Below are 22,940 nucleotides of genomic sequence, written 5' to 3' on the forward strand. Positions count from 1 at the left end.
TAGGTGTATGTGTTTTTGGTTTGTGGAAGCTTTTTTGTGTGGCCTTTTGTGGCCTTTGTCTTCGTATCCCATTAGCGGTCTCCCAACGGGCTAGGCCCGTTTCAGTTAGAGGACCTAGTCCTCCATTTGTTATCTGTTTCCCTTCTGTGTTTTTTTTTTTTTTTTTTAGGTACCTTATCCCTCCGGGCTAGGGCCATTTAAGTTAGAGGACCTAGTCCTTCCCTTGTTTCCTGTCTGGGCCATTTGAGTTAGAGGTCCTTGTGTGGTGTCTGCAGTTTATTTAGAGTCTAGTTCCCGCGCTTTGATGCTGGTGTCGGGTTTGGCTGTTGTGTTGTATCTAGTGTCCTGCTGATCATGTCCAAGGGTACAAAAGAACATAAGCCTTCAGGCTTCAAGAAATGTAGTAAATGTGGGTAAAAGATGTCGATTACTGATAGGCATTCCGTGTGCGTTTATTGTTTGGGGGCTGTCCACCTTCAGGAATCTTGTGTGTTCTGTCACGCATTCAGCCCTTGTGTTTTTCAAGAAAGGAGGAACAAACTAATTCTGAAGGGATTACTGAAACCCTCCTTCGAGGAAGATTTGGAGAGGTCTTCTAGTGCTAAGTCCTCTCCCTCTAAAAGAGACAAAACCTCCAAAGTAAAAAAAACGATCTCCGGCTCTGTCAGTCTTATCGGAGCCTCCGGAGGATGTTACTAAGTCTACTCGGCTCCACTGTCTTCAGTGCTGAAGGAAGTTGGTGACTCAACAGAACCTACATTGGCTCTCAGCCTCTCGGTGACAGAGATATAGTTCGAAGCCAGTCTCCGGATTTTAGACCGGTTTCTCCTCCTCGCAGGTCTCCTCCTGAGAGGAGGTCTAGATCTCCTACCTTGTCCTCTAGGTCCTCCAGGACTCTTTCTGATGTGGATGTGGATAGAGTGGTGGAGAGACTGCTCCAATCACCGGTGCTGGCTAAATTGCTTTCGGCTCCAGCCCAGTCGGTTTCGGAGCCCATCGCCCATCCATTGTGGATAGATCCTCCGAGCAAATCTCAGCCTTTGGAGCCAGAGTTATCAGTGCCATCTGATGCTTCTATTTCATCTCCAATAGCCCATCCTGGCTTCTCGGCTCAGATCTCAGCTCCGACCCCGTCGGCTCTGTCCATGGGGTCCAGGGCTCATGGTTCCTCGGTCGGACCCGAGGGGGGGAGTCTCTGGACGCTCTTCGGCTCCAAGCCTCCTTATCGGTGCTTTGGCTTGGGTGAGCCTGACCCTTGATTCGGCTTTGCACCTTGTCCCTTCTGCTCCGAGGTCTTCCACTGTTGATCGATCTTCGGAGCTGGGGGGACAGCTTTTGAGGTCATGCGGAGCATGCTGGCCAGGTCCTCAGCTGCATCATACAGCACTGACACACTACCTCCTCCAGCTCCAGTATCCGTCTCTAATCACCCCCTATCCTTGGACAGCGGAGACCCAAGGCCTCAGGATACCTCCATGAGTGGTCCCCAATTTTCTGAGGGCCCCCCAGAGATTTTGCCCGAGGAGCCACTCAGAAAAAGAACATGCAAGAGGAAGCACATTGACTCCCAGGAAGTGTGTCTCACGTCGGACACCAACCTCGAGGAATCGGAGGGGTCCCCCAAGTCGTCCTCTGAAGATATCTATTTCGCTGATATCCTAGAGATCTTGAAGCAGAGAGGCGACTGGGCCTCTAAATCCCCCTCTGAGGAGGAGTCTCTGTTCATGAAGACCTTTGAGGCTCAACCCTCCGCCTCCTGGGTTTCTCCCCCCTTCAACCTCCTGGATCTCATTTGTCGAAGTGTCTAGGAAACCCCTGACACTGTGGAACCAGTCCCCAGGAGACCTGACAAATTTCTGTCTGCCCCCGCTGACAAAGACTTTCTCACGAAGAGCGTTCCAGTAGATGCCATGGTGGTGGCAGCGGCCACCAAGAAGGAACTGGCTGAGGCTTCATCTACCGTCCATCCCCCTAACAAGGAGTCTAGGACCATGGACCGGTATGGGAAGCATATGTTTTCTTCTTACTCTGAGGTCGCTGAATTACTTGTGACATTTTACACAGCTCCAAAGAGATCTCCTGAAAGAGCTTGGAGACTCTCTGCAGGGTAACGTTTCTGACACAGTGGCTCAGAAAGTCAATGCTCAGATGTCTACCCTAAATTCCGTTGCTAACTCCTCCATGAGACTGATCTCTTATGCAGCTGAAGGAGCGAGTAGGGCAGCAGGTTCCGGAGTTTCTCTCAGGATACACTCCTGGATGCACCTGTGTAATTTTGCGGAGGCCTTCAAGTCTACATTCACCAACGCCCTGTTTGATGGTTCATCGCTGTTCGGAACCAAGGTGAAGGACACTCTTTCTAGGTGCGAGTAAGAGGGAAAATCTCTGTCTGCCGTTGGAGTCCGTTTTTCCATGCCTTCTAGACCTTATCCCAAGGTCCAAAAGAGTGGAAAAATGTGGTTCAAGAAATTGCAGAGGTCTTTTCATGACTCACAAAGTGATTCCCCCTCCAGAGGTGGGGGAAAGGGTGGTAACTCAGGTAGACGCTGCCCTAGAGGCAGAGGAGGCCCGTGTAACCGGGAGACTGTGACTCCTTTTGTGGTTCTCCCTACCAGCGCTCCTGATGGGAGGCCCGACTGCGTGTCTCCAGAGCCAGTCGGGGGTCACATTTCACTATACCCAGAAGCCTGGCAAGACATCACCCAGGACCAGTGGTTATTAGAAATAGTTTCCAGAGGATATCACATTCCCTTCTCTTCTCCTCCCCCACCGATCAAAAGAATCCCAGATGTTCCACCCAGTCAAAGGGATTCCGCAGGTTCAGAGGTTCTAAAGCTGCTAGAAAAAGGAGACATCCAGCGTGTCCCCTAAGACCAGATCGGATTAGGGACTTACTCTAGATTCTTTTTGGTGCCGAAAAGAACAGGGGACCTGAGACCCATCTTGGATCTCAGCCGCTTGAACCTCCACATGAAGAAGTCCAAGTTCCAAATGGTCACATTGCAATCTATTCTCCCATTGTTGGGAAAAGAAGTGTAGATGTGCTCCATCGACCTCAAGGATGCTTACTACCATATAAAGATGGACAGGGCATCCAGAAGTCATCTACGCTTCCAGCTGGGAGCCAGTCATTTTCAGTTTCGTGTCCTGCCCTTTGGTCTCGACACAGCCCCCAGGGTGTTTACCAAATGTATGGCAGTGGTGACGGCTCACTTGAGACGTCAGGGATACAAGTGTTTCCGTACCTGGACGACTGGCTCCTTTCTGCCACCACCAGGCAGCTGCTACTACAGACCAGAGACGCCACTATCAAGCTGTGTCAACAGTTGGGTATCACTCTAAACTGGGAAAAGTCTGCCTTGTTGCCCTCGCATCGTGTCACCTTTATAGGCGATGAGTTAGACACAGTGCTCATGAGGACGTTTGTACCACAAGAAAGGATTCAGGGTTTGCAACAACAGGTATACGCGTTGCTCCCTCTGAAAAAAGTAAAGGCAAAAACGGTTCTCAAATTGTTAGGGACGATGGCTGCAACAGTTATGCTGGTTCCTCTTGCGAGGCTACACATGAGGCTCCTTCAGTGGCTGCTCTTCGCCCAGTGGTCTCTACAACATCATCTGCTTTCTCATCTTATAATGATCACAGACAAGTGCAAGCAAGATCTACGCTGGTGGCTTCACACCAACAACCACAATGCGGGAAAGCCCTTCGTCCCATCCCCTCCTGTTGCCACAGTGACCACAGATGCCTCTCAGATTGGGTGGGGGGCATTATCTCGGCAGGACAGTCCAAGGCACGTGGCAGAAACACGAGATACATCTGCATATCAGTATCTTGGAGATGAGAGCAGTGCTACTAGCGTTGCAAGCAGAGCTTTCTTCCTCTCGGGACAATTGCGATCCACTCAGACAATATGTCGGTGGTATGGTATCTGAACAAACAGGGAGGAAGCAAGACGTACCCCCTTTGCAGAGAGGCCATTCAGGTGTGGCAGTGGGCAGTGTCTTCCCAAAGTTTTCTTGTAGCAACGCACATTCCAGGGAAGTCCAATGTGATCGCCAACAGGTTGAGCAGAGCTATTCTGATGCCTCACGCGTGGTCCCTGAACAGTCAGGTTGCGGAGCAGATTTTCTGCAGATGGGGTCAGCCTTGCTGCGACCTATTTGCCGGTCCCCTCAACACCAAGTGCAGCAGCTACTTCACCCTTATCCCTCCTCAGGGGGAGTCACTCAGGGACGCTGTAGTTCACGACTGGCCCTCCGGTCTACTTTATGCCTTCCCGCCTGTTCCACTTTTGACAAAGTTTATTCAGAAAGTGCAATCCTTGGGAACCAGAATGATTCTGATTGCTCCAAACTGGCCTCGTCAAATTTGGTCCCCCTTTCTCCATCCCTATCTCATGGACGACCCCTAGATTCTGGACCCACAGCCAGATCTACTGACACATGTCAGGGCAGTTCCATCCCTCTCTTCAGACCCTCCGATTGACAGCCTGGCTACTCCAGTTCCATCACTAGTCAGGCTTCATAATTGTTCTCTGGAAGTGGTTTATATTCTGTCTTCTTCCCATAAGCCTTCGACCAGAAAGATTTATTCCAGTAAATGGAAAAGATTCTCCATCTGGGCTCTTGCAAGACAAATTGATCCTTATACTGCTCCAATTTCTTCATTTCTGGAATTTCTCTCCATGCTTCTCAATCAGGGATCAGCAGCCGCGACCATTAAAGGTCCAGTTGGTGGCTATTTCCACTTTTCACTTCACTAATGAACCCAGTCTAATGGCGCAGAGACTTTGTAAGGTATTTTTGAAGGGCACTATGATGCTTCGCCCTCCAGTCTTTGACCTGGTCATGCCTTGGGACCTAAATTTTGTCCTATATAGTCTCACTTCATTCCCCTTTGAGCCTGTAGCTACATGTGAATTGAAATATTTGATTTGGAAGACAATCTTTTTGGTAGCCATCACTTCAGCTAGACGTGTCTCCGAGCTCCAAGCTTTGTCAGTCAGACCGCCTTACTTGATATTTCACAAGGACAAAGTTTCCCTCAGACCAAACCCTTCCTTTATGCCGAAGGTAGCTTCAGTTAGTAATCTCAACCAATCCATTGAACTGCCCGTATTTTTTCCAGAGTTTTCTAATAAGGCAGAATTTAAATTTCACCAGCTGGATGTTCATAGACAGTTGCGTTTTTATTTGCATAGAACGAAGGATCTTAGAAAACCAGATCAGCTATTTGCCTCATTTTCAGATAATAGGATTGGGTCTCCTGTTTCCAAAGTGACCTTGTCTAGATGGATCTCTGCTTGCATTTCCTTCATTTATGCCTCAGGTGGTAAGGAGTTACCATTTAGAGTGAAGGCTCATTCTACCCGATCGATGTCTACCTCTACAGCATTTTAGGCCAGGATGTCTATGGATGATGTTTGCGCTGCGGCTACTTGGGCATCTCCTCACACATTTATTACTCACTACAAATTGGATTTGGTATCCAGAGGCAGATCTTCCTTTGGTTCCACAGTGCTCAGGAGTATTTTCCACTGAGCCTCCCAGGGTTCAGGTGCTGGGGACGCTGTCCCACAGGTAAGAATATAGGCGAGATTGGGACTACATAACATCAAGAAGTTATGTACTCACCATAATGTTCGATGTATGTAGTCCATCTCGCCTCATATTCGTACTTAACCCCCCCACCTTCCCCCATCCTGGAGGGCCTAGAGGTTAGGTTTGGTTTCAGTACGCCTTTTATTATTGGAATGTTTTTGTGTATGGAATGTGAATGATTGAGCTTGCAGCAAACAAGATCTGGGGAAAGGGAGCAGTGCAGCATGGGATACCTCTTAGCCCAGCCAATTGAAAGACTTCGAGCTAGAGTATGGCTGAGTCGGAGCAGAGGTTAGGCTCCGAACCCACGGGTAAGAATGTGAGGCTAGATGGACTACATACATCGAACATTATGGTGAGTACGTAACTTCTTGATCATGTAATGTTAAACAAAGCCATAGCAGAGAGCTGAAAATGGGCAGAATCCATGTGTAGCATTGATAGATTACAAAAAGGTGTTTGACAGCATCCCATATTCATGGATAATGGAATGCTTACAAATGTATAGGATAACAACCTACACTATGGAACAGTGGCAAACCACTTTGTTGCTAAGCCTTGACAAAGGGCACATTTTAATCCCAGAGAGAGAAATTTAAAGTAGGTATTCCAGCGTGATTCTTTGTCACTGTTGCTGTTTTGTCTTGCCTTTAACCCGTTAAGCTGTTTACTTAATAGATTACACTATGGTTACAGATTAACTGTCAGAAACCAACACTGGTTAAAAAAGGTTTACTTTCTGTGGGTGATTTAAAATTAAATAGCTCATCAGATGAGTATCTGAAAGCACAACTACAAAATTTTCTGATATGATATGCGGATAACATTCATTCTTTACAAATGTGCAAAAACAACATGTATAAAAGGATAGTTACAACAGCAGGAGAATATCAACATGGGAGAGGAATGTGATACTGGAGCAGTAGGGACTCTCTAAATATTTGTGAATAGAAGAGTCTGCAATAAAACATATACAAATGAGAACAAACTTGCCTTTAATCTTCTGAAGGATTCCTAATATTGAAAACTGCCTTGACATCTAGGAATAAGTCCAAGCTTTAAACCAGTTTGCTGTTTCTGTTCTTGGAGATTTCATGTGATTGGCTTCCCACAAACAGCTTTGAATCACTTGGACAAGAAAAATGCTTCATGCTTATCAAATGATACATCTAGAAATGCTTACCAAGATGATACATCCTTCACTCTGGAGGGATCGGCTTCCTTGAAATTGACTACATGTATAGAGCTTCATTGTGTGACTGTATACAGATGTTTGCTAACCTAATCAGATCCCAGCACAGCGAAAGTTCTAAAGCATGTAGAGAAGTCATCTAAGATGGGATCCTTGCTTAGTTTAAGCTAAACGTTTTGGGGAAAAGTGGGAATGAAAATCTGGCCAGAAGTAGACATCAATCAGCACAAAGTGACAAAACCATAAGAAAGAATGTCAAGAAAAGGAAAAAATGGAAAGTTCACAAACATCGAGGCAAATATAAAAAATCTTCTACAACAACCTCATGTTGACTAAGATTTAAAGTGTGATTGGCTAAGGAGAGATGAAAACCAAAAGATGAAAGGCTAATAACTGTGGCCCAAGACGGTGTGTTGTGGACACATTGATTTACAAAGTCCATAGAAAAAAATGAAAGAAACTAACAATTGTAGTTTATGTAAAACAGAAGGGGGAAGAGTTGCATATTTCATTGCTGGGTGTCATACAGGTTGTGTCTCTGTACTGTGAAAGGCGCAGTAGTGTGGCATGACTACTGCACTGAGGATTGTGTAAACACAACAACATAGAAATAGCTGAGAAGCTTTGCAAACTTGAATCACAGGACATTGACAGTGATAAAGTCTGTATCACATTGGATGACTCAACGCCAATAGTTCAAAAACTAGATGCAAGAAAACCATGTGTAGTAGTCCAATAAATTAATTAATGGAATTAGTACACCAGGCAATTATAGTGTTTTGCATATGTAGAGAGTCGGTCATAAAATACCAGGATTTACAAGTAGAAACAAGACCGATGTGGGAGAAAGATACCCAAGGAGTTTACAGCCTTAATTAAATATGCTACCAGTACGTGTAACCCCATATGACTTACAGAAATAGGCAAGTCTGGGCACAATGTGAGCGCTGAGCCGAGCACTGTAGGCTGAGATCAAAGACAGAAACTATACTAATTATTTGAACTCTATTCATACCCTGACTTAGGAGTGGAGTCAGTTCCTGTTATCGGAAATTCAAAATATTTGGAGAAATTAAAAAAAAAAAAAGAGAGAGAGAGAGCTACCAGATGAGTATGAGTAATAGAAAAAAATTTGTCAGAATGGGAACTTGGAGTAGATATCCACACACTTGACAGGGAGAAGTTAAAATGGAGGGGTTGATTTGATGATTCATTGAAGAGCACCTAGCAGAAGTAAAGTTGGGAAGGAATGTCTGGGAGTGGAAGGGTCATGAGTGGCAACTCACATGAGCACTTGTACAAAACTGATTTAACAAAACATTGACTGGGGACCAGTGACACATTGCTGGTGGAATAATGGAGTTTAGGTCAATTGGAGAGTTTAACTGATCCTTGGAACAAGTATGCAGATGTGTAGATCAATTGCTTAGAGATACCCTCTGCACCACTTGTTTGAACCTGATTAAGGTCGTAGGTTTTGTCACCCTTAAAACAAGTGTGTGTTGCTTCATTGTGAGCCTAACCCTGGTGAATAACTTGGTTGTTTTTAAACTCTTAGCTGTTGTGAGAAAACTTTGTTTTATGGATAATGTTTTCTCATTTCCAGGGTCCTCCCATGAATTGTGCAAGATTAGCAGAGAAAGCTGTTGCCCTAGTATGTTGTGAAAAACTGCACAAAACTGGTAAGTTGCTGTTCTTAATCTTGAAGTAATGCTACATTTTTATATGTACTACTTTGTCTTAAAATTTTATTTAGATGTTGCGGATATATAGTTCAGAAATCAAACTCAGTGCTGTTAAAGTTCTACTTTTGTCTAGATGAGAAACCTGCATGTGTAAAGTATGCAGTACCTTTGTCGGTGTGTGTGTGTCCGTTCATGTTTAAAGCATACACTAGGTAATAAGGTTGATGAGAGTTGCATATTTGAGGAATGTATGAAGATGGTGCTTTAGCCACCTAAGTAATTTCTTGGTGAGGAACAGCAAGCACTTTCTTTCAGGTTGCAGCATCTCTGAAATATGTACAGTACTGATGTGATGTCAGACTCATAGTATGACATCACAACAATACTACAGTGATGCCAGACAGTATGCACTACTGCCTTCACAGTATGGATGCATTCTTAGCCAAATGTGCAATTTTCAAAAATGGAGAGCTTTTTGTCTTGTGTAGAGTGGTGATGGTAATTCCAGCCACACATATACACCTTAAGAGAAATTTTTGCTTTTCACCTGTCTTGTCCTAGGGGTACACAAAAGCTTGAAGGAGTTATAAATCAAGAGGACGTGGATGGCAAAGCTTTTGCTGGTCAGATATTAAACGTTAATTGAACATTCCCATTTGTGAGAACATGTACCACTGTGGATCTGCCTCAGGCACTTTGGTTGGTTAACGTGCAGTATTTACTGAGCCTTTATGTTTAGAAGTGTGCTTTTACACTAATTTAATGTGAAGAGCTTGCTTGTTGATAGGGAGAAGTTAAAAAATAAGGCTGAGGTTAACCTTTTTAACATGAGCCCCCATTTTGTCTTGTGCCGAAATGTTCATCTACTTGAGTTAGAGGAAGTTATCTATAGGTTCCTAGGTTCATAGGTTGGTACTAGGCTATCGGCCCTAGGGTCTATACAAGCCTATCCATAACAATCCCCGGGCTATTTCTTCCCACACTGTTGTAACCATTTTGTGTGAAAGTCTTTTTTTTTTTTTTTTTAATAGCATGGCTGCAGGCTGGTTGCATCTTAAAACAGACTACATGTTATATAGTTTATTACCCCAAACCTAATTATCCTTCAAGTCTCTCTCCATATATTCATCCATTCATTCTTCAAGTGTAGCCATCACCTTGCCAGATTTCCCACTGTTTTTAATCTGCACCCAATTCCCACCCCCTCTTGGACAGCAAGCTCATGGCAGTGCTCTTCTTCATACCCATGCTGCCTTGCTGATATGGTTGTACATCGTGTAATAGATTTCTGTTCCCTGCATTTCAATACATTGCAGCCAGTGACACACGTGCAGCAAAGGTCCACCAGTGCTTTGTCCTCAGGACGTGCAGGTGATAGTTGCTGTGATATCCACTACTGCTACATATATGTGATGGGCATCAGTATGTGTCGTCCCCATGCTGTGCCAGTGAGCAAGGAGCCTGAATCCTCACCACTGACATTGGAATGGTCTGTGCACTTGGAATACAAATGAATACACTCAGTACTTCTAGATGCAGATCTCTCTGCAGCAAATACAATTTCCCTTATGAGTACACAGGGAATGCAGTCAGACCGGGAAGTCTGGATGTCTCTATATCTGTCTCCTTCCAGGGCCCCAGTAAGACACCCCACTGGTACAGCTGTAGGGTTAGGTCCTCAGCAGAGTGTCCAAGCCAAGTCCTCCAGCACCCTCTCTCTAAACCCAGTGCTTCATGTTTCTGCCCAAGTAGCTGACACACACACTCTAAGATTTAATTTTCTCACACACACACAAACACCCCCCCCCCCCGTGAAAGGCTGGCACAAGTTTACTAGCTATGCCCCCTTCTGCCCAGTCTGTAAGGTAGATTCACTGACACCAGGCACTCTGCAATCAGCTGCACTAATGTCCAGTTGTATTATGTAATGTTAATATTATTAGGAATGGTAGTAGTTCACCAAGGTTAGGGTTACCATAATTCTGTGTATGTAAAAGATGACGAAAAAAATGTGCTGCTACCAGCACATATTTCGTTCTCCTAGGTTGAAGTGCAAAAAAAAAAGGTCCATGTTTGGGGATTTTTGATTGGCCCCTATGCCGGTAAACGAGCCAATCAAAACCTGGAACAGCAGACCCTCTTCTGTTCAAAGCGGAACATCAATCAGTTCCGTATTGAGCAGAGCGCCGCTTTTTGATTGGCTTGTATACCAGTATACAAGCCAATCAAAAACACGCACAGCGGACCCTCTTCTGTTCAGTGCGGAACATCAAGCTGTTCTGCATTGAACACAGCTCCGCTTTTTGATTGGCACGTATACTGGTATACAAGCCAATCAAAAACACGCACAGCGGACCCTCTTCTGTTCAATGCAGAACATAAAGCAGTTCCACATTGAACAGAGCTCCGTTTTTTGATTGGCCCATATACCGGTGTATGAGCCAATCAAAAAAAAAAAACAAAACAAAGCAGAGATAAAACTCCAAAATAGAGATATATGCGTTTTGAAAATTCTGCGATTTGTCCAGGTTTTAAAACCCAGACAAATTGCAGAATTTTCAAAAACCGCCCAGACAGGAGCCTAAAAAAAGAGGACGTGTCCTGGGAAACCCGGACGTATGGTAACCTTAACCAAGATGGCTAGGCCTTCTCGAGTGTCCCACACAGTGTCACCAAATAAATATAAGTACTCTCAAGTGTTACTGTCTACAAGAACCAGCCAAGATAAAAGCTTTAAATGTATTTAATAATACTTAATAAAAGTACATGAAAATAACTGAATATGTATTCACAGTAAACCACAGAGTTCAAATCATGGGAAATATTGAAAAGAACATTGAAAGACAGACTCGAACAGAAAGAAAAACAATATCTAAACTATACTTCACTATATTCTGATGGAGCCTGAGAATTTTACTCATCCCTAGTAACTTGCTTGGGCAAGGCAAGATGAAATACTTGAGCAGTCTTTCTAGTCAGGCCCCAAACGGCATACTCTATATTCTGAGATTACTCCCTGTAAAATGTAATATCCAAGATGACTTGCAGAATTACCTCATCTGGCCACCTGACTCTAGGTTTTCCACAATGTCTCCTATTGAGGTTTGAGACCGGAATTTAGCAAACTGCTCCAATGCACATTTAGAGCATTGATGGCAGTGCCTGGAGCCAGAAACATTTGCAACACCCCCCCTTCTTTATAAAAGCTGACAGATAATGCCTGCTCCCAGACCTACCATTCTCCGGGCCTGCTCAGCACTGTGAGGTGCAGTTTAATGATTTAACAGCTCATTTCCATTATTCTTAAAAGAAGTCAGCTGGTTGACCATTGCTGTGCCAGTGTCCTCTGTTGAAGCATTTACATTTAATTCAGTTACCATAATACATGTACATTTCTCTGCATTTCAGCAGGGTGCACTCTTAGTACATTTTAACATAATTAATGCAATCAGAGCTCATAAATGCATTTTCAGGCCAAGCATCTGTGCATATCAGGTTGATATACTAATGACATACAATTATTTATAAAATTTCAGCTAGCTGTGCTGGCACAAGTCTTACATCCACTGCCCTACTTCTCCGTGGCATAGCTGGCAGTACCTCTGGTCATCACAGTTGCCATTCATTCCCATCCCTCTGGATTTCTCCAGTAAACAAACTGGAATAAGCTAGGCTAAATTCAGTATCAAAACCTTTGCATTGTGGTGGCAATGTACTATTGCCAGGATTTTCTGGGAAAATGGTCATCAGGTCTTAATGAGTGTGATGTCTTCCTTTGTTCCGTGGAGGTGGGCATGCCTCTCCCTTTTCTGAAGAAACATTTGAACCCAGACATTCCAAGCAATTAGTGTTCTTTTCGGTGATTATTCATAGGTAGGTACTAGGCTATCTGCCTGAAGGCATTTATAAGCCTAGCCGGAATGTGTTGGCTTTTATTGCCCTCTTAGATTGGTTCCCTGTGCCTCTGTCCAGCAGAACCATTGAAGTGATCCCTGGGGTAAACTTTCTGTTTCAGATCCACTCGTCAAGGTTTCTCTTGAAAAGGGTTAGCTAGGAGCTCTACCTAATGTAGATTGGAATCTTGTTACAGCGCATGGGAAGTCTCTGGGACAGGAATCTATCCCTCCAGCACATCCTATTTATTGTTGTGGTGAGGTTTAGATCCCTGGAGCATGTGACTCGATGGGATATGGTTTTCTTTAGGTAGAGCATGTCCATCAAATTCTGGGTTGGACATGGCCTTGTATGTCAGGCAGAGATCACTTCTGAGTAGGCGGTATGCAACCAAGTGCAGTTGGTATTTCTTCAGTCGAGCTGCATAGGGCATCTGCTTGAGGCCAGTGATCCTCTTGGTGAGGAATTCTGTGGTATTTTCAGTTGATGCAGGTGTCTTGTAAGGTACAACCCAAATGGGGCATTGTGCTCTCTGATGGGTCTGATGAGTGATGCGTAGAGGGGCCCAATGCCCTCTTTCGATCTGGATGCAACCCCTTTTTTGATTAGGTGGGCCATTTTGGCAATGTGATTATTAAAGGAGAGGTTACTATCTACTTGAGTCCTCAGATACCCTATTACGTCTTCCGTATTTAATTATTGTAAAACTGAAAAGGTCTATGACCTGATGTAATATTCTCTCTGAAATTTGCACTTTAGATGCACCATTTTGCTTATTAGTTTGTGTTTATGGTTTACTTTTTATGTTTATCAGCAAAAAGATGTTACTGTTTCATAACAGTAGTTCCATGGTGTACAGGAAAAGCACATCAGTACAAGTGTCATGCTTGCTTTGTGGAGCTGTATACTTTGTCAGTACAAGTGTCATGCTTGCTTTGTGGAGCTGTATACCAGTACAAGTGTCATGCTTGCTTTGTGGAGCTGTATACTTTGTCAGTACAAGTGTCATGCTTGCTTTGTGGAGCTGTATACTTTGTCAGTACAAGTGTCATGCTTGCTTTGTGGAGCTGTATACTTTGTCAGTACAAGTGTCATGCTTGCTTTGTGGAGCTGTATACTTTGTCAGTACAAGTGTCATGCTTGCTTTGTGGAGCTGTATACTTTGTCAGTACAAGTGTCATGCTTGCTTTGTGGAGCTGTATACTTTGTCAGTACAAGTGTCATGCTTGCTTTGTGGAGCTGTATACTTTGTCAGTACAAGTGTCATGTTTGCTTTGTGGAGCTGTATACTTTGTCAGTACAAGTGTCATGCTTGCTTTGTGGAGCTGTATACTTTGTCAGTACAAGTGTCATGTTTGCTTTGTGGAGCTGTATACTTTGTCAGTACAAGTGTCATGTTTGCTTTGTGGAGCTGTATACTTTGCAGGTGCAAACCTTAAACAGTCTTGTTATCTGCCCTCTCCCTTTCTCTTGCTAACACAATGGCTTGTTGAACTGCTACCAGGGAACTGTTATGGACCCCTTGTATAGACTTTGTTCTGTCACCTGTCTTTAACAATTTATGATGTTAGTTCTAGTTACTTTAGTTTGTGATTAACTGACTATACTGCATTTGTTTCAGCAGTTCGCAGGGAATTAATGCAGCCCTCTCTATAGAAAATAGTGTTCTGGCAATATTGTCTGACTACGTTTCAGGTGGTGGTGATACGTATCCCAGCAAGTCCTGGTACAAAACATTCATTTAATGCAGACTGGCTGGGGAAAAAGCAAATGTCCCAAGCACAGTATGTCTTAACTGAAAGCGTAAATAGACAAACTTGCGTGATTTCATAAGTTGAAAGAAACATGTTTGCACTCTAGCAATCTCCACACGTGCTGTCATGCTTCTTTACTTTGTAGAGTTTAAATGTATTTGTTTCATTATTACAAACACATGTACATGCTGCCATTTGGAGTATACTTTATTATTTATTTATTTGTTTGTTTTACATTTGTTAACTGGGAAATTCCGACTGGACCAGGTCCATTTTCAGCGGAGACCCGGAGAGAAAAGCTCCCACGTCAAGTTATAGAAATACAGTGCATCCAGCATAATACACAAAACAGGTTACATCATGTATACTGAGCATAGTAATATAAAAAGAAATTAATAAAACACTCCAGGTAAAAGAAGGTATAGAACACAGGTAAAAGACAATGTCACTTACAGTACATCCAGCATAATACACAAAACAGGTTTTATCATGTATGCCTAGCATAGTAATATAACAACAAGAAATTAATAACACTCCAGGTAAAAGAAGATACAGAACATAGGTAAAAGACAATGTCAGTCACAGTACATCCAGTATACTACACAAAACAAGTTACTTCATGTATGCTGAGCATAGTAATATAACAACAAGAAATTAATAACATTCCAGGTAAAAGAAGGCATAGAACATAGGTAAAAAGAGAATGTCAGTTATACATTGGTAAGAGAAGAAAATATATCAAGTAAGATTCTACAGTTAAAAGTACCCTTTCAGATGACCAAGCCCACAGGGGATCAGAGATCCAGCATGTGATCAGAGAGGAGTTTGGGGAGTTAATAGCGTCTGTGAGTAAACAAAGAATAATGATCCTTATGCCATTATGCCTTACTGCTCCATTCAGAACCAGGTAGATGCCATTATGCCTTACTGCTCCATTCAGAACCAGGTAGATGCCATTATGCCTTACTGCTCCATTCAGAACCAGGTAGATGCCATTATGCCTTACTGCTCCATTCAGAACCAGGTAGATGCCATTATGCCTTACTGCTCCATTCAGAACCAGGTAGATGCCATTATGCCTTACTGCTCCATTCAGAACCAGGTAGATGCCATTATGCCTTACTGCTCCATTCAGAACCAGGTAGATGCCATTATGCCTTACTGCTCCATTCAGAACCAGGTATGCCTTTGTTATGCTCCTCACATGTTTGTACACATCTGTGAGGAACATGGCATTTAATGTAAAGCAGATAGAAGCATCCGGTTATACTGCTAAGCCTTGTCATAACAAAGACGGGCAGTTTCAGCTGTATGTGACCATCAGTTTTATAATTCTAAAAATAAAACTTGGTTTACCAGTTAATATTGCAAAGTATGGGAATGCCTTTTAAAATGCTTATATTCACTGAGAAGTGACTATAATAAAATTAGTTGTGTGGAACTAGTTTTGTAATATCGCTTCATTATAAACTGCTTTTAATTATTTAAATAGATACATTACGATCAGAGCTAGTTGACATAAGTAATTTCTTTATCTTTGTTAAATGGGTTAGTCTCACTAGGCTAGTGCCTTCTTTGCAAGGGAGATCTAGTCTGGTTTTCATATAAGTGCAAATTACACCAGGGAAATTACTGTATTTTTTTTTACAACTGCCAGGGGACTTTATGTCCAACTGAGCTACCGCCAAGCAGATGAGACCTCCTTTTAATGTCTCACCTGAAGGACTGCACACTCAGAAGTACAACCACCACTGTGCTACGTGGCAGTGTGTGAAAATGAATCCAAGTACTTGGTGTGGCAGTAGAGCTGACAGCTTGTTGGTTTTTCTGGACCAAAGGTGAGTGCCGTTGAGCTACTGACACCACCACAGAGTGGTGATCCAGTTCCAGTAGATGAGATGTTAACTAGTGTTCTCCAACTACATACTGTAGCAGTGATTCAGTGGATGAGATGTTGTAACTAGAATTCTGAGATGTTAACTCTAATTCTCAAACGGTCATCCTTGTGGTGAAGAGTATATTTGTACTTGGTGCAGTGTGGGTACTGAACACGGATTTGTCCCAGCTGAAAGATATATTTTATTTGTGTAGGAGTTCTCTGAACTAGTCAAACTGGCAGGCACAACTGCAGCTGTGATTGGTGCATCAAAGTATGTCATATCTGACAGGCCCACTTTATGAAGGTCTTGAATTTGGTTGAGCGATTGGACATAAAGTAACGATTATCAGGTGCAAGTAGAGAAAACACTCATATGAGGAACCCATGAGAAAGAGCTGATGGCAAAAACTAAAAACATTGTTGTGCAGTCGTAGACTACAGGAAAGCTCCATTGCAAGGGACTCGAGTCTCTCACTAGTTGAATTGTTAGTGGCTGAAAGGCTGATTACCTGTTTCGGTCACATTACCGAAGCCTGAAAATGAATGTAGAGTGAAGGAAATACTGAATGAAGTCCGCAGAGACAGCAGTACTGCAAAACAAATGGCAGGAGACTAACTTACATACTTAAAAGGTTTAACATACAGGCAAATGGCACCCAGTACTGCCTAAGTCGATTGGTTTTCAGACTATTTTGATCTTTCTCAAGCATCTGCATGATTTGAGCGTCAGTTAATTCATGATTGTAGTACATGAGTCGGTTGCTTCTGTCTATTTTATTTTATCACCTTTGTCTGCAAGATCTAGGAGCTGCTGTGCACAGTGTATGTAGTCTTTTCATGGACTGATGCTGTGCTATGACAACCCTGTGTTTTAGGTTTATAGGTTCATAGGTTCATACTAGGCTATCTGCCCTAGGGCATTTATAAGCCTAGCCAGAATGTGTTTGGCTTTCGCCACCCATTTTAAATTAATTTTGCTATGCCCTTTTTTGAGATTGTTATACTGTGCCTCTGTCTAACAGTGACACAGAAGTGATACCCGGGGTAAACCTACGATCTCCCATTCACTCATCAAGATTCCTCTTGAAGAGAGTCAATGAGGGACTCTGCCTAACCTGGACTGGGATTTTATTCCAGAGTGAAGGGAGCCTCTGGGTTATGAATCTGTCCCTCCAGCATGTCCTATTTATTTCAGTGCTGAAGTTCAAGTCTCTCGAGTGCGTAGCTCGATGGGATTTGGATTTTCTGAGGTGCAGCATGTCCATTAATTCCGGCTTGGACATGGCTTTATACGTCAGGCACAGATCGCCTCTGAGCAGGCGGTATGCCACTGAGTAGAGCTGGAGTTTCTTTAACCGGGCAGCATATGGCATCTGTTTGAGCTCTTTGATCCTCTTGGTGAGGTACTTTTGGGGTCTTTCCAGTTGCTGCAGGTGTCTGGTAAGGTACATCCCAAAAGGGGCATTGTACTCAATTATGGGCCTGATGAGGGATGAGTAAAGAGGCACGATGACCTCCCCTGATCTAGATGTGAATCCCTTCATGATTAGGTGGGCTATATAAAATGTTTTTCTAACCACTTTGGCCACATGGTTGTCAAATGAGAGATTGCTATCAACTTGGGTCCCCAGATCCCTAATTACTTCTTCTGTACTTAATGGATTACCCCCTATGTGGTAATTTGTGGGCACTTTGTTTTTGCCAAAGGGGATGACTATACACTTTTTGGCATTTAGCTTGAGGCCATGGCTCTGGCACCAGTTGTCTGTTTCTATGAGGCCCTTTTGGAGGATGCTTGTGTCGGCTGGAGAGTCGATTATGGCGCCCAGTTTGCAGTCATCTGCAAACTTGGTCAGCCACCCTTCCGTGTTGGCCTGTACCTCCGAGAAATATATACCGAACAAGAGAGGTCCCAAGACTGAGCCTTGTGGGACACCACTTATAACTGATTTGGAGTCTGACATGGCTCCACCAATTCTAACCATGTGGGTTCTGTCCTTGAGCCAGTTTGCAATCCATCTAGTGACATAGGGGTTTATATTTAAGCTGGTGAGCTTATCTATAATGCCCGAGTGGGGTATTGTATCGAAGGCTTTTGCGAGGTCCAGGTAGGCTGTGTGGACCACCTTCCCCTCATCAATGGCCTTGGTGACTGTTTCAAAGAAATCAACCAGGTTTAAGAGGCAGGATCTGCCCTTAACAAAGCCGAACTGGGTAGGATCCAGTATCTGTAGGTCCCCAATATCTTTATTTATGAGGTCCATGATGATCCTTTCCATAGCTTTGCAGACCAAGCTAGTCAGGCTTATGGGGCGATAGTTTCCAGGATCCGTTGAGGCACCACCTTTATGGAGAGGGACCACTGTTGCTGCACGCCACTCTTTGGGCACATATCCTGTAGTAAGGCTGAGATTGAACAGTAGTTTTATGTTTGGGTTTAGCTCTTCTTGGAGTTCATGTAGGATGCAGCCCGGGACACCGTCTGGTCCCATTGATGCTGTGTTTTTGCTTTGGAGAGGGCGGCTCTTACCTGAGCATCTGAGATGTCAGGGGGCAGCACTCTGCTGGGATAGATAATTGCCCTTTTGGTGGGGGTTTGCTGAACCTGTCAGCTAGGATGTTGGCAATGTCTATGGGTTCGGTGTATTTTTTGTCATTTTGGACTAATTCTGAGCATATCTGGGAATTACCACCCAGGTTCCTAACATAACTAAAGAAAGCCTTGTGATTATCCTTCATGTCCTGTGCAATTTTTCTCTCGAAGCTGGCCTTAGACAATTTTATGAGTGCCCGTAGTTTTTTGCTAATACTGATCAGTGATGCCTTCCCTTTTTGGGATTTTGCTCCATCATTTAGTAGCTTCCTCCTTCTATTGTATAGTTTGTTTATGGCTGGGGTCCACCAGACAGGACGTCTGCCTTTGGAGGATTGGGTCTTGGTTTTATTTGGGATTGCATGATCCATGCATTCCTGAAGGTGTTCATAGAATGCATTTATAAAGGATTCTGCGGTCTGGGCCGTATTTTCCACAGGCCCGGGGCTTTGAAGGATTCCACCTCGGTTTTGAGGAGTGTGAAATTTGCTTTAGAGAAGTTTTTCACTGTGGTTTTCTGGGCAGGGGTGGGGTCGGGATGTGAATATCCAGTGAGATTAGTTTATGGTCTGATCTTACCAGTGAGGGATACACTTCTGGTCTGGAGCATAGAGTCCCCATGTTGGTGATGATCAGGTCCAGTATGTTTTCCACTCTTGTGGGAGTGGTAACAAGTTGTTCCATAGCGTTTGAGTTTATAAATTCTAGGAACCTTTGGGCTAGGGTGTTGGAGCTAGAGTAATGCTCCCAGTCTTTGTTTGGGTAGTTGAAGTCGCCCAATATAATGGTGTTTGGAGAGACCTTCATATTTTCCAGTGTTCTCAGGAAGGCCGAGTGGGGTTCCTGGGTTTGGGAGGGTGGTCTGTAGCAGGCTATAAAATGGAAGGCAGTTTTACCCACTGTTAGTTGCACATGGATAGTCTCTGATGCTTCGTGCTTTGCCATCAACCTGGAGGTGTGGGTATCTTTAATGAATATCGATACTCCCCCTCCTTTTGTGGTTCGGTCCAAGTTTTGGGGCCGAAAAGCATGGTATGAGGTATAACATGGTAGTGCTGGGATTCTCTCGGGAACTCTGAACCAGGTTTCTGTTACTGCACAGATATCGATGTTCTCCATGCTAAGGAGAGTTTCGAGTGTATGCATCTTGAGGTTTAGACTTCTGGCATTGAGTAGCATTACTCTTAGTTTCTTATCCCTTGTGATACCTATGGAGATGGGTTTGTCTTTTGAGCCTTGCCTAAAAAAGGCACTATGGAGGTAGCAAGAGCCTTTGCTAATATCTGAAAGCCCAGGGGTGACAGGTGCAAGCCGTTCCTAGCGAAGCATCGTGGCTTGTCGAGCATATCATCCCAAGCTGACAGGCATTGGATTCCCTTTGAATGACACCAGTACTTAAGCCAATTGTTGAAATTGATCATCTTGTCTTCATATTGCAGCATCATTCTTGGTGAGGGTAAGGTGCTACTCAAGGTCAGGGTCATACCGGCCTGGGCTACATGCTCAGAGAGCTCCTCTATGTCTGTTTTCATGTAGTCCAGGGAGGTACGTCTCAGGTCATTCACACCAGCATGGACAATGACTGAGTCATATTTGTACTTGCCTTGGAGTGACCTGAGTGCTTGTGTTATGTGGCGGATCCTAGCGCCCGACAGGCTGCTCACCGTGACCCTCTCCTTGTTCAGCCTGGTGAGCGGGACGTCAGTGTGCCTGACAATAGAGTCACCTATTACAAGTGTATCAGGTGTGTTGTTTAGTCTTAAGGGCTGTGACTGTTCGGCACACTGGCTTTGTGAGATATGTGTTGCACGTGTTTTGTTTTGGGGTAGCGGTTGCTTGGGTGTCTGCTTTGGAGGTCTCTGCTGCTTAGGCAGATCTTTATTTAGAGCCTCCAGTATGTTTTGTGTGATTATGTGTTTGGTTTGCTGTCGTGGTAGGTCTATGTGAGATTGGAATTGTAGTGAGTGTGGTTTCCTTCTCCTCCTGACTGGTTATGCCAGTACTGTGTTGAGAGAGCTTAGCCTCCAGTTTGGCTATATGGTTGCATCTCTCACATGTGTTGGAATTTGTTGGGAGGAGGAGAGGGTTGTCTGTGTACATGAGGCAGTTGTAACATTGCCTCAAGATTCCCAGATTCACCAGCTGGACCGGAGAGGAGATTGACAACTGACCTTTGGACATGCTAGAATAATATTGGGAATTCCTTTATAATTGAAAACAAGGGCCAGTGGGGAGTGAGGGTGTTTTGCTTTTAATTTTTAGTGCTGACTTGTATAATTGCTTTAGTGAACAAGTGCCAGGTAACTTAAGTGCAATGTGTTACAGGTAACTTAAATGCAAAAACGACAGACAGTAACTTTCTTTCAAGTGAAACAAGGAAATAAGTACAGTAAGCAATGCAGATATCACTAGTGATCCACAGAAGCGCTGAGAAGCCACGTATTAGGTGGAATTAGCGTTCCAGGGAAATAACAAGCAAACAAACAACAAGCATATAAACAAAGCTAGATTCAGCAGACCTGGATCTAGTCTATGCTACAGCAAACAAGGTGTACCAATTTCAGTAAGATACAGTTCAAATATTCAGGCACTATAAACCTTTAACCAGAAATTCCCAGCTCAGAAGGGCAGAGTCCAGCCTCTTCTCCCACAAGAGTGCAGACCACGAACCTTCTTAATGTAAAATAACTGGCCTGAAGCCCAAGTGCTTAAACCAGAACTAATACACTTTAAGAATAACAGACACTGGGCTCTCAATCAGCAGTTCCCAACTTAGAAGGATGAAAGCTACCTGTCCTGCCACCACAGTGCATGCCACAAACCTTCCTAATGTAAAACAACTGGTCTGAAGCCCAAGTGCTTAATCCAAAAGACTTAGAATGATAGCTACACTTTAATCAAGTTACTACCAAGCAGTAATAAATACAATTGAATACTTTAGAGAATGTCTGAATTAGTGCTCAAGTTACACAAACAAAGCTAGATCCAGCAGGCCCGAATCCTGTCTATGTCACAGCAAACAAGGCACACTAACTTCACTAAGAAGCAGTAAGTAAGCAGTAAGTAAGTTTTGCTCCTAAAATAGTCTACTTACTGTTCCTGTAACAGTCTGTTCACTCTCCACTTCTCGCTAGCGTGAAAAGCAAGGGAGATTGCCAGAGAAATATTCAGACATTGGATTTGTACTGCCAGCTTGGGTTAGCTGAAATTAGTGCATGAGTTAAGGGGAAATAGATTAGCTGCTTGTGTTCTTTGCTCTTGGTATTAAAAGGCTGGCAAATCAGCAAGCAAACGCTTTCTAAGTAGATTGCCAGCAGCTTTGTCTTTTGCTATCAGATGGTTCACTCTCTTTTGAAAATGGTGCATTTAGGACCACCACAGTAGGGCCTTCTTCCAGTGCCTGCTTCAAGAACATCTCCATCGCAGCAGTCAGTGTGCTTCAAGAACATCTCCATCGCAGCCGTCAGTGTGCTTCAAGAACATCTCCATCGCAGGCATCAGTGTGCTTCAAGAACATCTCCATTGCAGGCATCAGTGTGCTTCAAGAACATCTCCATTGCAGATGTCAGTGCTGCAACCGCTAAGGCCTCACTTTGCACATTTGGCAGACATTGTTTGCCTTAAACAGACTTGTACCAGGTGGGCCTGTTTTCGTATCTTCTTAGCTCAGGACTCTGCCATCTGAGTCTTAAGCATTTTGTTCCTCCTTTAGCTTCTTCCCCATACTGGTGGAGTTTACTGCATGTTATTCATTCTTTGTGTAGGCCACCACAGAAGGTCACTAATGTTAGATGTAACAAATATGCTCTTAATTGTTCTACAAGGGAGCCACACTTGGTCAGTCTCGGGTGTCCCCTTCCAGAACCTTTTTTTTAGATGGCCACTTCAGCCACCTTCAAATTTGGACTAGAAGTCTGATAAGTGTCCACTTACAAATTGTTTTAACAGCATAGTGTTAAATGTTAATTGTTGGCTTAATTTGCAGGAAGTGTACTTGGCTCACCTGGAGTCGGGCCAGATATGTTGTGGTAGTGCAGCGCATATTCCATTGTGCCCTGTGTGGGGTACACACATCTGTGAGAACATGGCCATCAGGGAAACAAAATGATGAGTTGAAGCAGGAAAGAGGATAACACATTTGTAGGCCAAAAACTGAACTGACGAAGTAAGCATTTACGATCTCTGCCGTCGGATAGCCCTCCTACCTTGTTTATATGGTACAGATGTTCCTTGTGTATATATTTTGTGCCATTTACATATTTTATGAGATTGTTTTATATTTCTTTCTGTTTCAAGTGTTTACCCAAGTTATGTTATAAAAGATCCTCTTCTCCCTCTGT

General features: G+C 43.7%; 1 protein-coding gene across 1 annotated transcript in view; it reads left to right on the plus strand.

Annotated features, from left to right (window-relative positions):
* The window catches only part of DICER1 (dicer 1, ribonuclease III), a gene marked incomplete in the record, with an annotated part of 1,877,097 nt that overhangs the window by 839,476 nt on the left and 1,014,681 nt on the right, over nucleotides 1–22,940 (plus strand). Inside the window, 1 exon segment of the mRNA XM_044074618.1 lies at nucleotides 8,402–8,477. Coding sequence (XP_043930553.1) covers nucleotides 8,402–8,477 — 76 coding nt within the window.

Source organism: Protopterus annectens, chromosome 6.part0, assembly GCF_019279795.1.
Source record: "Protopterus annectens isolate FY-2018-M chromosome 6.part0, PAN1.0, whole genome shotgun sequence".
In the NCBI taxonomy this organism is placed as follows: Eukaryota; Metazoa; Chordata; order Ceratodontiformes; family Protopteridae; genus Protopterus; species Protopterus annectens.